The following is a 14377-nucleotide window of genomic DNA, read 5'->3' on the forward strand; positions in this document are numbered from 1 at the left end:
GCAATATTAACTTAACATTAAACAAATGATTTGTGTTATATGGTGACTCTGGTGTGTTTAATTCTGATTTCATGCTTTGTGCTTGTATTTTAGAGTTGATTAAAAACTCTTGCCTTGAAAAGTAATTTAGAAATAAATTAGGCTTTTCTTTGAAAGTTTGGCTGGGAAATGTCACCTAAAATGAAAAAAAAAATCCACAAGAAATAATTACCCACCCCCCCTTTTCTTTGGACTGGTGTTGTTATTTTTAAGCATATTTTAAGGGCTATGCCATGTTGAACTTTCCTTGGCTGTTAGAGATCTCATAACATTCCTTCCAAAAGCAGATGAAGTAATGCTGGGGTTGTGGCACAAATTTGTTGAGGGAGGCTTTGTTGTTCGCTTTTATTCCTGATGTTTCTACCTTCCCTAAACAAAAAAGAGACTGTGGATTGAGGGATACTATTTACGCAGGTGAACTTTGCCTTTTTAGTTGATGGTGAGAGAGAGAGAGAGAAGGCAGGTCAGAGCAGGAGTCTAAGTGAAGAAACATATAAGCCCTTAGCAAATTCTCCTTTTATGTATTCTTCTACATTTTGAGTGGTGAACCAGGCTATACAGGGGTTTGAAAGGCACAAGAGGCCAAATTCATAGCTGCTTTTCAGTCATTTAGTTCCAGCTTAGCCTGGAGCAAAATAGCTACAGAACTTGTCCATGGCTGTTCTCCCCTGCACCTTGGGCTCTGATCTCCTCGTAGTGCACCAGCTTAGAGCAGCTGCTCTATTTCTGCCTGCTCTTCATCTCGTCTTCCCCAAAAGAACTGCTGTTTCCTTTGCTGAACTGAGAACTTGCTAGTGACAGGACTGTGGTTAGGACTGTCCTAGCTGCTTGGGTGTATCCTTGCTGCATCAGGGCTGGATAGCACAGCATGAGTCAAGGCAGATGGAAGAAGCTTCGTTGCTATGCTCTGCTTTTCTGTGCCACGTTTCATGTGATTTGATTTTTTTTTCTTTTCTTTTTTTTTTTTTTTTTTGGTGTAGAAACTTCACTGTGAAAGGTTTTCCTGTGTGGTCATGTCTAATTTACTGAGTAAATTTTACTGCTTACTTTTGGCTTTTGCAAGTGACTATAAAGGATATATTGGTGAAATCCAACCCTATGTAGCAGGCTCATACAAAGCCCAGGAATCATTAATGACCACATAAATCAAGAGTTCTGTGGGATCTGGGTGATATATGAACCTTGTGTGGGCCTTTTGTCAGGGATAAATTATTTTCTTACTGAATAAATTATGGAAGATGCCAATTTGTACGCAGATGTTCCATTAGCAGAGAAATAAGGTGAGTTCATTAAACAGATTAGAATCAGAATAATTCGGGTTGGAAGGGACCTCTAGAGGTCAGCTAAGTCATCTGCTATGGATTATTCTCTCAGTTTTGGTAGCAAACATTAGGAGCTGATTTCAGAAAATGCCTCTCTTGCCCAGTAACTTAATATACTTTATGCGCTACTCTGTATTTTAAACCATCTTTTCTTTTGCTTAGTTGCATGTTGTTATCAGCAAGACTACAGCCAAAATAATTATTGACTGCAAGCAAGTGAGTGAAAAGACCATTAATGCAGCAGGGAATATTAGTTCTGATGGCATAGAAGTACTGGGGAGAATGGTCAGATCCAGAGGACCAAGAGACAACTCTGCACCAGTGAGTAGAACAAGAAATTCTTTAAATCATTTGAAAAATCCTAAAATCAAGTGTTTGAGATCTTTGCGTTTTTAAGCTGAAGTATAATGAAAGCATATTTGAAACAGAAAAGTTGCAATGTTTCAGAAATTCTGTGGAACCTGTAAGAGTTCTCAGCTTGAGCAAAATCTGCTTTTGACCATTTTAGTAAATCACATCATGGCTAGACCATCACTGTTCAAGTGTTATTCTCAAATACACACAGGAACACAGACATGCACTCAGATATGGCTTGTGCTCCAAACACTCTGCATTGCACAGAGTAATACAATGTATAACTCATTTGCCAGAAATCATTTAAATTTTGGGTTTAATGATAATTATTCTTGGTAGCTCTTATTCCCTCTTAGTCTTTACCAACCCCAGTGCTTTCTGTCTGTTCATTAAATGCTTGAACTGGTTTGACACAGACTATCCCGAAGAGCCCCTGTCCTAATATATCTAGTCCTTTTAAAGCCATTAAATATTAAAATATTGAAAAATGTGAAAGATCCTTGCATTCCTCTGAAATCATTCTCCTAGAGGCAATAATTGATCATTCGGTTTGCATGGCAAGCTATGGGATTCTTCCCATCTTGCCTCAGGTATCTTTAAGAAAGTATGTTTGGTTTTTCTCAGGTAGGTTAGTTGTTGAAGATGATTTGACAGTCTGGTGAGGATCTACGGACGGCTTCTTTGCTGTGCAGTGTTGTTTGCCCATTTTCTTTCAACTTTCTTGACCATAGAATGAGGTTAGCAAAGAATGTGAACCTTGAACTGAAGGCTTGATTTGAATAAGAATGAGTTTTCAAAAGCATATATACTTTTTATTTTATGGAAAAACCCTGTTTGTGTATTTACTTTTTATTGTATGGAAAAACTCTGTTTAGTCAAACACATACCCTGAGAATAAGCCTCTGTACAAAAGAGAGCCTTTAGGCCTCAAGTTTATGGATAATAATAAATATATCAAGCCTGTAAAGGCAATTAAACAGAGCAACTGTTGTAGTCACATTCCAATAGACTCAGAAAAAGGGAAACTTAGAAAAGCTTGGAATTAAAGAAGGCTTTGTAAAGAGAAGTGGAAAGAAATGGTGGCTTTTGTTGGAACCTAGGAATCTATAAAAGATAAGTCAAACTACCCACTCACTGAAAAATCTGGTTTTGTTTGAATGAACTGTACAACTTACGTAAGACTACAAATAAGGACCAAAGATGCAGTTTTACTCCATAGTACTGGTTGGATGCCTTTAAGTGTTATTGTATGTACCAAATTATAACTGGGTTGAGAAAGCATCCAAATACTGTTCTTTGAAGTCTCTATTCTGCACATCATTGTTCATACTGAGTAGCACCTCTGTGAAAGATCACATTTAAGAAATGATGTATTATCTTGTCCTAAAGGTGCTCATCAGAGGTGCAGGTTTTTGAATAAGTGATACTGTTTTCCACTTCCTCAGTTCTTCATTGTAAAATGGGTTGATAATACTCTGTCCCTCTATGCACGCACACCAATTTTTTTTTTTTTTTTTTTTTTGGACACTGTCAAACTCAGACCATTGACAAAGGAGCAGAAACGCATTCAAATGTTAAAATTTATGTCATGGAGCATATATGTGTCATAGAGCAATTACTATAGCAAAATTTTATCAGAAAGTGTCGTTTTGTGGGTAGGGTCTTTCATTTAAAATCCAGTGGTTTCCAAGAGCAGGCTCAAATAAATAGACTCTTCAGTATGGAAAAGAGACAACAGGGGGTGTATATGATAAGGGTCTGTAAAGTCATTAGAAGCTTGAGGGAAATGGGTGGAGATAGATTGGTTTCTTCTATTACGAAAAATAGTGGACATGGAAGGAAGCTAGTCGGAGACCAGAGAATAGTTTTTCACACAACAGGTAGTAGATTTGTCAGCTCCTTGCCGTAGAGCTTTATGGATGCTCTATATGTATTTGGATTCTAGGGAAGCCTGGACAAATTCATGGAAAAGAAAAATATTGGGTGTTACTAACTGTGAAAAAATAAATCTGGGGTAGAAAGTCCCTAAGCTGAAACTTTTTGGGAGCTAGTAGAGTATAAGGGAGAAGTATGACTTAGTCTTGCGCTCCATTAGGTATCCACTTACGCCACTGTTGGATACAGGATACTGGGATTTAGTCTGTTCCAATATCTTCCTATCCTTAAAGGACTTGTGAAGCCGTGTATACAACAGAAGTTCTTTTATGGAGAAGATTTTGAAATTGATTATGAATTGATATGATAATTGGATTTTTTTGGACAGTTCTGAAAAGTTCTGCTTTCATGAGATATATTTTCATGAAATTTGAAATGCTTTTAGTCTTGGAAATACTTATTACATATAATAAAACAGGCAAGCACTTATTTTGAAATAAAATTCTGACTTTATTCACGTGAACCAGTTTAACATTGGAATGTATTTAGTTTATTTTTTGATACATGTGTCCAGTGAAGTCACCTGTATTTTGCAAAACATTTCAATTTTGAGGGAATATAATCGTATCAGAGTTTTTTTTTTTTTTTTTTTTTTTTTTTGCCATTGATATATCTGGAATGCTGCAGTTTAATAAACAGGCAGAAATTTACCCAATATAGGCCAGAAAGAGGATTAAGCCTAGCAACTTTCCTTAATAGTGGAGCATCTTTGGGTTAGAAACCCAGCCAGCTATAGCAAATAAACCTGACTCCAACATGCAGCAAGTAATGTTCTTTATGCTTTCAGTGGTACTGAATGACAAGTCCATTTTTATTGATATTCCCTTTTCTGTCTGACTTGTTTTACCTCCATGTGTATGCACTGATAAAAATGTGCTGTGATGTTGCCTGCTCTTGAAGATTCTTGCAGAACTGTAGCCTGATCAGATCAGGATGGGCGGACTTTTCTGTCTTACTGACTCCGCTTGCAGGACTGGGAGATCTAGGAAGCAAAGCACTATGAATACAGAGACTTATGAATAAATGTTTAACAGTAGCAAAGAAAGCTTTGTTTAGTTATTTAGCTTGAGTCAGACAGAGCAACCCACGTAATATTTTAAAATCAGAATATTGAGTCATTCAGCATTTAGATGCATTTAGATGGTGAATACAGCGATTCAGTGAATGTCTGTTTGCTCTTTATTTTACACCAAAATGTTCTATCACCCTGGTTCTCCAGATTGTCTAATCCACAGAGAATGAATGCATGTGCATGCCTATGTCAGGCTACATAAATTTAGCCAATACTGTCAACCTTCCGTTATTCAGGCGAAAAGAGTAGGTTGGGATGGAAAAAAATGGCAATACTACTGCTTCTAAATCTGAGCTGATTTCTGCACAACCAGCTCAGGTGTTTCTGCACTCCCTTTTCTGTGATTTCTTGTTAGCCTACGCATAGTACCATGGAAATGCCTAGGGTTATTTTGAGTCTCAGAACAGTGAGTTCATGCATCTTCATGTGATATTTTGCACAAGCTGATGGATGCCGCGAGGAGGCATCTGAGTGGCTCCCCGTGGAGCCAACTTGGATGTGACATAGCCAGGGACACAGACTCGTTGGACTTGGGGTGGATCTTTGTGGAGCCAACCCCAGGGTCCAAAAGCTGCTTTCATGCTGTACTTCACCTGGTTACATTTGTCCAAGCTGTTGAGCGTGGAGCCCAGCACAGGTGTGCCTGCATCTGTAGTACAGTATATCTGTACTATCTGTACCAGATAATCTGCTGCCAGATAAGGAGAATTTCTATGTATATGAAAGTATTTGTTTAAAATGCAGCAGTGGATTTATGTGAGAAAAAACTGAGACAAAAACAAAGGTGCACATGTGTAATTCATTTTTAACACAGAAACAACTAAGTTTTGGGAAAATGTTTAAATTGCACTCTCCGTTCTAGTGTTAAAATAATGCCACTGAAAATAATACTTTAAAATTGTGTAAGTGAGCATGGGAACAAAACCAGAAAGAGTTCAATCTCTAGCAGTTCCTCAATTTCTTGAACATGTGAGCTTAATTTAATGGGATGTTCTGTTCCGTTCCCCTTTCTATCCAGTAGGCACGTAAATGAGGCATGGAAACAGAATAGGAATAGGAACAAAACAAAGCTCCGTCTCTGTAGACTCCTTTGTTCAGTTTAAGGTTGTAAAGGAGACAATTGGTTTTACTGCTCAGTCTTATTTAGTAAATTAAGTGTTTCTGAGTATCTAGCAGCTCTTATTCTTACCAAATGTGCACGTTCCTGTAGATTAAATTCTTGTCCAAACCATGTTTCCAGACCTGAGGTGGGAATTTTTCTTTCTAAGATTGTCATGTGTTGAGCAATCTTTTCACCATCCTTAAAGTTTCATTGCCTGGGGATAATATCAGTAAGAGGGCATATTCTAAAGTAAAATAAAACTGGAGAAGATAATAAATATTATTTGTGGCTCAGCTCCAGTGTAAGTAGGAGGTTGCAGGAGACCTTGTCCCAGATAAAATCTGAGCACAGGACCAATGGGATAAGAGAAATTGTTCAGTTTTGGGGAGCTGAGCTCTCTTTTGCCTCTTTCTTGCTAGGTAAAATCTTGGGAAGCACCACTGGACAAATCAAGAAATTAGTCAATGTGTCTGGGATAATCAAACAAATGCTTACAGCATTTACTATGCAGCCATTCAACACCTCGCTCGATGCATTTAATGTCTGATAATGCGGACAAGTTGGTTAGAGCAAAAGCCTTTTGCCATTTAAACTAGCATATTTGTGGCTAGCTGTTCTAAATCCATAGTCTGTCCTCTGCTCTGACTACTTCAGTCAAGGTAGCTTTTCTTGCTGAAGGCTTCTTTTTGCACTGATCTTATAACTAACAGTTCTCTCCTGCATCATCCTTGTTTTGAAACAGTTGCAGTTACAGATGTTTGACATTGTTTGTGCTACCTCATGGGCCCATCGAGACAAATGCTGTGAGCTTCCTGGCTTGGTAAGAACGCATTTCAATGATGGCAGATTTTACCTTTTTTTTTTTCTTTCTTTTCTTTTATTGAGATGAATACTTTTAAAGGGAATGCATGGGTAGAGTTTTCAAAAGAGCCCTAATATGTTTGGATTAATTGTCCTATCAAAAGTCAATGTGATGTGTGTTTCTAAATCGCGTAGGTGCTTTTGAGGCAGCCACACAGTATTATGTATTAGATTAATAATATTCTCAACTTCTGAATCAAAGTTTTGGACATTAAGCTCTTCCTATCCTGACCTTTCCTTAGAGAGATGAGGAAAATTGCCCTTCCCTTCCTCATGCTTGTTCCTGTTCAGAAGCTAACAAGGGACCCCTTGGACCTCCTGGACCACCGGTAAGGCTTAATTCAGGTTTGTGCTCAACTGTACTAAATAGTTCACGGGCCAGCTTTATTCCAAGATGTGGGAATATACTGCTATTGTGTAACTAATAAGGTTAAACTAGAGTTTCAAGTGTTAGCAAAGATAAAAAATTATATTCCATTTATTTAGCAAAGGTGCCAAGTAAAAAGTTGTAACAAACCTCCTCACCTAATAAATGAATCAAATTCTTAATGATCTAATCCAGACAAGAATAAGTTAGCATAATCTCTAGGCCTTGAAACCTATTACCTATCTGAAGCATTACTAAATATATCGTAGTAAGTGCCATTTGTTTTCTTTTTTTAAAATCATCTGCTGTCTGCTCTAGCATACATGTATTAAATATAGCTTTAAATTTAGCTTTCTGAAATACTTAGTTTATGGTATACTTATGAATTAAAGGCATGGGGTACAACTATGTCCTTTGTGTGGTAAAAGATGAAAGAAGACTCCTGTTGTGGAAGGCCTGCCTAGGAGCTAAAATACCTATTGGAAAGCAGAACCCAAAGTGCATGTTCTTTTGTGAGGTCCTGGAGGCAGAGAGGTATCCAAAAGAGGCAAAGGGGAAAGAGGTGGATGTCCCTCCTTCTTTCCACTTTATTCCACACTGAAGGATGGAACGAAGCATGTATATTGAAATTTGAATTGAAACTTTTTCTAGCTTGCCTGTGAATGGTGAAATGCACAGGGTCACTTTTCCTAACTGTCTAACTGTTAAGATCTAGCTTAAGCTGTGCAGCCTAGGCTCCTTGCATAATCAGTAGGATAAGGTAGTCTCTTCTAGAGGACAATAATTTCACTTTACTTCCATTTCAAGGTGGTATCTCTGAAAGGTGAGATAAAGCTTTCTCTTCATTGGCTTGAGGAAATCTCAGGTAATGGATCACACCAGACAACTGACATATGACACTTGGGAGGAATGTAGGAATGTTGTCAGAGTATGCAGGGATGAGACGAGAAAGGCCAAGGCCCATTTGGAATTAAATCTGGCAAGGAATGTCGAGGACAACAAGAAGGGCTCCTTCAAATACATCAGTAGCAAAAGGAATACTAGGGAAAATGTGGGCCCACTGCTGAATGGGGTGGGTGCCCTTGTAATGAACGATACGGAGAAGGCAGAGTTACTGAATGCCTTCTTTGCTTCAGTCTTTACTGCTAAGGCCAGCCCTCAGGAATCCTAGCCTCTGGAGACAAGAGAGAAAGTCTGGAGAAAGGAAGACTTTCCCTTGGTGGAGGAGGATCAGGTTAGAGATCTTTTAGGCAAACCTGACACCCACAAATCCATGGGCCCCTATGGGATGCACCCACGAGTGTTCAGGGAGCTGGTGGATGTTATTGCTAGGCCACTCTCCATCATCTTTGAAAGGTCATGGAGGACAGGAGAGGTGCCTGGGGACTAGAAGAAAGCCAGTGTCACTCCAGTCTTCAAAAAGGGCAATGAGGAGGACCCAGGAAACTACAGGCCAGTCAGCCTCACCTCCATCCCTAGAAAGGTGATGGAGCAGCTCATCCTGGATGTCGTCTCTAAGCATGTGGAGGAAAAGAAGGTGATCAGGAGTAGTCAGCATGGATTCACCAAGGGGAAATCATGCTTAACCAACCTGATAGCCTTCTATGATGGGATGGCTGGCTGGGTAGATGAGGGGAGAGCGGTGGATGTTGTCCACCTTGACTTCAGTGAGGCTTTCGTCACTGTCTCCCATAACATCGTCATAGGCAAGCTCAGGAAGTGTGGGTTAGATGAGTGGACAGTGAGGTGGATTGAGAACAGGCTGAATGGCAGAGCTCAGAGGGTTGTGAACAGCAGCACAGAGTCTAGTTGGAGGCCTGTAGTTAGCGGTGTCCCCCAGGGGTCAGTACTGGGTCCAGTCTTGTTCGACTTATTCATCAGTGACCTGGATGAAGGGACAGAGTGCACCCTCAGCAAGTTTGCTGGTGATGCAAAACAGGGAGGAGTGGCTGATACACCAGAGGGCTATGCTGCTGTTCAGAGAGACCTGAATAGGTTGGAGAGTTGGGTGGAGAAGAACCTTATGAAGTTCAACAAAGGGAAGTGCAGAGACCTGCACCCAGGGTGGAATAACCCCAAGCAGTAGTACAGGCTGGGGGCTGACCTGCTGGAAAGCAGCTCTGTGGAGAGGTGCCTGAGAGTCCTGGTGGACAACAAGTTGACCGTGAGCCAGCAATGTGCCCTTGTGGCCAAGAAGGCCAATGGTATCCTGGGGTGTATTAGGCAGAGCATTGCCAGCAGGTTGAGGGAGGTGATCCTCCCCCTCTCGTCAGCCCTGGTGAGGTCACATCTCGAGCACTGTGTCCAATTCTGGGCTCCTCAGTACAAGAGAGAGATGAAACTACTGGAGAGAGTCCAGCGTGGGCCTATAAAGATGATTGGGGGACTGGAGTATCTCCTCTGTGAGGAAAGGCTGAGAGAGCTGGGCCTGTTCAGCCTGGAGAAGAGAAGACTGAGAGGGGATCTTATCAATGTATACAAATATCTTAAGATGCCAAGAGGATGGGGCCAGACTCTTCTCAGTGGTGCCCAGTGACAGGATGAGAGGCAACAGGCACAAACTGAAACACAGGCAGTTCCGTCTGAACATGAGGGAAAACTTGTTCACTGTGAGGGTGACTGAGCACTGGAACAGGTTGTCCAGAGAGGACAGGAGTTGAATAACTCCTTCTCTGGAGTTAATCAAAACCCACCTGGATGCGATCCTGTGCAACATGTTGTAGGTGACCCTGCTTAAGCAGGGAGGTTGGACTAGATGGTCTCCAGAGGTCCCTTCCAACCTCAACCATTCTGTGATTCTGTGGTATGGATGACTGAAGTCAGATAATTGAATCTCACATCACATGGCTGATTTTTAGCAGTTTAGAAAAGTTGTAGGCTGTGTTTCTGACATTTTCTATTGAGATATTTAAGAAAAAAAAGTAGATTTTAGGTAAATTAATAAATCATATCGTATAGTTGCCACATTGTGAAATTGTGAATGGCTATAGTGCAATAAAAATTTAAGAAAATACAAATATTAAGGTGTGCAATAGATTTTTAAATTCTCATTGATATGGCTCAGCTTCTTTTATGTTACTGCTTCTGCTTCCCCAGATTTTAGGTAATGTAAAGATAGCCAGCTTTTTCGTCATTTCTAGACAATAGGTTGGAAAAGGTCTGGAATCGTCAAACCCAGACCCCTTTGCCTGGACTGTGATTTTAGCTTACTCGTTCCCTCCGAGTATTTAGTCTGGTCTCAAGCATTTTTTGGGGGCCACATTTTTCTCCCAAGGCAAATTATTCATATAGTCCATGTGCTGAACTTGGGCCCCTACCACTTACTGGGAAAAAAAAACCACTAATGGAAGAAAAATCTCAGGAAGAATTTTTACTATGCAAATATCTAACCAAAGAGGTGTATCTTGAACAAGAAAAAATGATTTTTTTATCCTAATTTACTGTAGCTATAAATCAAGTATGGATTAAGGATTTAATTCTTAGATTTAGGAGTCCCAATTTGTGTTCTGTGAAAAAGGCAATGGGATAATTCACATGAAAATGCAAGTGAATTTGAGTAGTTTTACCACATTTCACGGTACAATGAAAAATGTTTAAAAAAAAAAAAAAGTTGGAAGGATGAGTTTTACTAACACTGTTCAGAAGACATGCAGATCAGGACTCACCAAAGCTTAATCCAGCAATAAAATAATGTACTTTTATTTATTATGGTTAAGACTAGCAATATTTTCAGTAGCAAAGCTGCATGCAAGAGGAGGTTTAAAATTGAACAGAAAAATCATTACGTAGTCCTGGCAGCATGTAATTCTAGAACTCCGCCTCTTACAAGTGATGCGTTTTTTGCCAGATAGTTAGATGGCATAGCTCTGGAAAAAGTTAGAAGCCTAGGAAAGAGCAGAACAAAAAAACAAGTCAGTGCATTTTTGAGCCAACCAAGAGTCAGAAAGTCACATGTGCTCTGTCTGCTTAGTAATGCTCCAAGCTGTTAAAATGCCATGTGACTTTTCTCTAAGCCAAGGATATTTCTGTTTAAGGGATCAGGATTCTTCCATGTAGCTAATTTGAGAGATTATGTTGAAAAGACTCAAAATAAAACCCTTCTATTTGTTTGTGGTGATATCTCTGAAAATATCTTTAAAAATCTTTTAGGAAGTCGGTGATTTGGGGTAAGACAAAGTTTTGTTTAGAGTTAAGATTATCTGGCAGTTTTCATTATGGGTTACCATTTTTGTGGCTTAATCTTTGCCAGAATTTGGTCATGCTGTCTGAAGTTCCCCATGCAAAGTAAAATTAAGATAGCCCACAACCCTGCTTACTGCATTTTAAAAGGAGTGCTGGAAAACTGGAGAATGTGAGGAAAGAGAGAAAAAATATTTTTGGAGGACTGGAGAAGTTGCAATGAAAAACATTAAGTGCTTCATATGTTTTAACTATCAAAAAGAATATAAAGAGGTGACCTGATAACAGTTGATTAAGGTCTGTTTCAGGGAGAAAGTACTGGCTGCTAAGGAGTTATTTAAAATAACAGAAAAAGGTGTAGTAATTCTTAGGTAGAAGTAGAAGCCAAAGAAATGAAGTTTAGTAGTGCAGGGGATTAATCAGTGAAACTTCTGAGGAAAATGAGGGAGATGTTATGTTTTCAAATTGAATCGGTGCTTTCTGGAACTTGCACTTTTTACAAACCATGGCTTACTGGATTCAGAACGTGGACAAGTGGGCTAAAGTCCATGTGAATGTGAAAGCAAATGATTCAATGGCTCCTCATTAGGCTATGAACATGATTGATTTTTAAATATATATCCTTCTTCAATAAAAAGGTTCATTTGTTTATGAGAATGAAACTGGAGAAAACTGTGTATTTTTTGTTTATGTTAACATTACAGTTATTTTGCTGAGTATTTGCATCAGAATTTTTGATCTGATAGAGAGGTTTCCCAGGTAGGAGAAGGGTGAGAGGACTGGACTGGAACGCAGAAGCGTGAGGACCAGGAATTTGGGTACTGACCACTGGAACATGATTCTGTGGAGCATGTGGGACTAGATTAAGGGTCAGAGAAGAGATACTGGATGTGGAGCTGAGGCCTGACTGTGATGGAGTGGGTAGTGGGCGTAGAGCTGAGGCTTGGGACAGAAGTGAGAAGAATGAGGGAACTGGGACAAGGTGTGGAAAAGTGATCAGACAAAGTGAAGGTATTATAATACTTTCATTGAAGGGCAGGAGCAATCCTGATACTTCCAAAAATTTCCGTTGTTGACATTCCTGTTTGAAGTCTCATAGACACTAAATATGCATTTAATCTGATATGCATATTTTATATTTTTATGTCTTTGATGTAGTTTTTAACTTTGATGTAGTTATTTTTATAACTAATGATTGTTGCTGTAGCTTCTAAATAGTGCCAGTTAGTTGTGGTACCTAGCAGTAGGAGGTGCTTTGTGAGTACAAAGATGGACAGAATCCCTGACCTTGAAAACTGATATCCCAACAGATTAAGTAATATATTGGGCTGGGCAAAGAGGGAAATTGATCTGAAAAAAATGAAAATAAATCTTTACTTACATTGTCCTAGAGGACAAAGGACATCCAGCATGTATATGCAGAACACATTCATGGAAGCCATCCATAGGTATATGCAACTCCAGTGTCTCAGATGATACTAATAAAAAAAGGAAGCTAAGGCAACAGTTGGTTATCAAATGATTAACAGATGTAAGCATCACTGAAGAAAGCAGAGAGAGAAAGTTGAGGGAGAAGTGTTTTACCTAAGAATAGCTCTAAATCAAACCTTGATCTAGTAGGTCTCGGAGTTGCCCTTGGTTAAAAATATGCCTGAGTCATTGGACACTCACCCTTTAACAATGTGATGATCTTGGGGTGAACTGACAGATGTGTGGGAGGTTTCAGCAACTGGAGGGAACCTGTGACCACGTGTGCATTTCCATGCACATTGTAGCTTTTGGCAGTATTTTGTTTCTTACATGCTGTGCATTCTTGGCTCTGGAAGGTATTTAAGTCTATGTTTAAATGTGTTCCTATGTATGACCAAACTTAAGTATGTTCTTAGTTTAATTACTCCAGCGGAAGGATATGGATAGATATTCTGTCTGATTCAAGAACAAGAAAGAAATGTTTGGGCTTCCCTAGATTTGATTTGTGTTTATTTGAGAAGTTTGCTTTTCAGCCGGTCCTGTGCTTGTGCCTTACAGGGTGGTCCAGGTATCAGAGGTGCCAAAGGTCATCGTGGTGATCCAGGTCCAAAGGTACTTTTTACAGCACTGTACAATTTTCAGATGCACAGGTTCATGGTTTATCTCTGCTGCATCTCTGCAGACCTTGAAATGAGTTCCAAATTGTCTCTGATGTTGCTGAGGAAAAACCATAGCAAAATGCTGTTGGAGTTTGGTGTGTCTCTTTTCGTAACAATTGCTTGTCATGTTTGTTCCTTGATAAAGGAAATAAAATTTGGAATGCTGCTGTCACAGCATAAGTCTTCATTTTTTGTGTGTATAAGGGAACTAGGCCCTTTTAGATGTAACTCTTACCTGTCCAGTCAAGTGTTACTCATATTTCAAATGTTTTTGAGTCTATCAGAGTTTAATTCTTCAAACAGAAGCTGCCTTTGTCCAGATGATAGGAGTTTAACTTATGTCCTGTGCTACTTTAGGGACCAGATGGACCTCGAGGTGAAATTGGTGTTCCAGGACCCCAAGGACCTCCAGGACCTCAAGGACCCAGTGGACTTTCTATTCAAGGGCTTCCGGTGAGTCTTATATAAGCAATAGGGTCCTATTTTCTGTTACACTGTGATGTTTAGAACAACACATACCTTAGACTGAACGGAAATATCTTTTGGTGTCCTGATCAGAATCTGAATTTCAGAATTTCAGTGTTTAAGGTAAAGTCACAGGTTTAGGTTTAACTTACAGTGGACCAGCTGACCAGTGGTCCAGCATCAACGTGCTTGTTTGTATGTGGAGCTGAGCTTTTAGTTAAGCTGGAGAGATTTGACCATAAGTTGAATATGGCCGAAGTATTAGCATCCAAGCTGGAGACAAGTGAAAAAAATTTCACTGGATTGTGACATGCTCCAGAAACAAAACGTTAATATTTTACCCTTTTCTTGTTGTGGTATTGCTCATCTCAGATCAGTTCTGATTTGAAGGGTATACCCAAGCAAAAACACCATATTCACTGCAAAATTAAGCAATAGTAATTACTGCACTTACAGAGACTATTATCAGAGGAGATGATTAGGCCTGGAGCTTGGAACACAGTTGTGAAACAGGTCTCAGAATTTCATCATTAAGACATGTTGATAGAATAA

General features: G+C 39.5%; 1 protein-coding gene across 6 annotated transcripts in view; it reads left to right on the plus strand.

The window, feature by feature from the left end:
- COL14A1 (collagen type XIV alpha 1 chain) overlaps nucleotides 1–14377 on the plus strand; it is a 138178-nt gene that overhangs the window by 94951 nt on the left and 28850 nt on the right. For all 6 annotated transcript variants that reach the window (XM_026110069.2, XM_026110071.2, XM_026110073.2 and 3 more), the window contains 5 exons: nucleotides 1524–1682; nucleotides 6567–6644; nucleotides 6928–7014; nucleotides 13260–13313; nucleotides 13718–13813. In XM_026110069.2, coding sequence (XP_025965854.2) covers nucleotides 1524–1682; nucleotides 6567–6644; nucleotides 6928–7014; nucleotides 13260–13313; nucleotides 13718–13813 — 474 coding nt within the window. The remainder of the gene's footprint in view (nucleotides 1–1523; nucleotides 1683–6566; nucleotides 6645–6927; nucleotides 7015–13259; nucleotides 13314–13717; nucleotides 13814–14377) is intronic.

The sequence above is a fragment of the Dromaius novaehollandiae genome, chromosome 2, assembly GCF_036370855.1.
Source record: "Dromaius novaehollandiae isolate bDroNov1 chromosome 2, bDroNov1.hap1, whole genome shotgun sequence".
Taxonomy (NCBI): Eukaryota; Metazoa; Chordata; class Aves; order Casuariiformes; family Dromaiidae; genus Dromaius; species Dromaius novaehollandiae.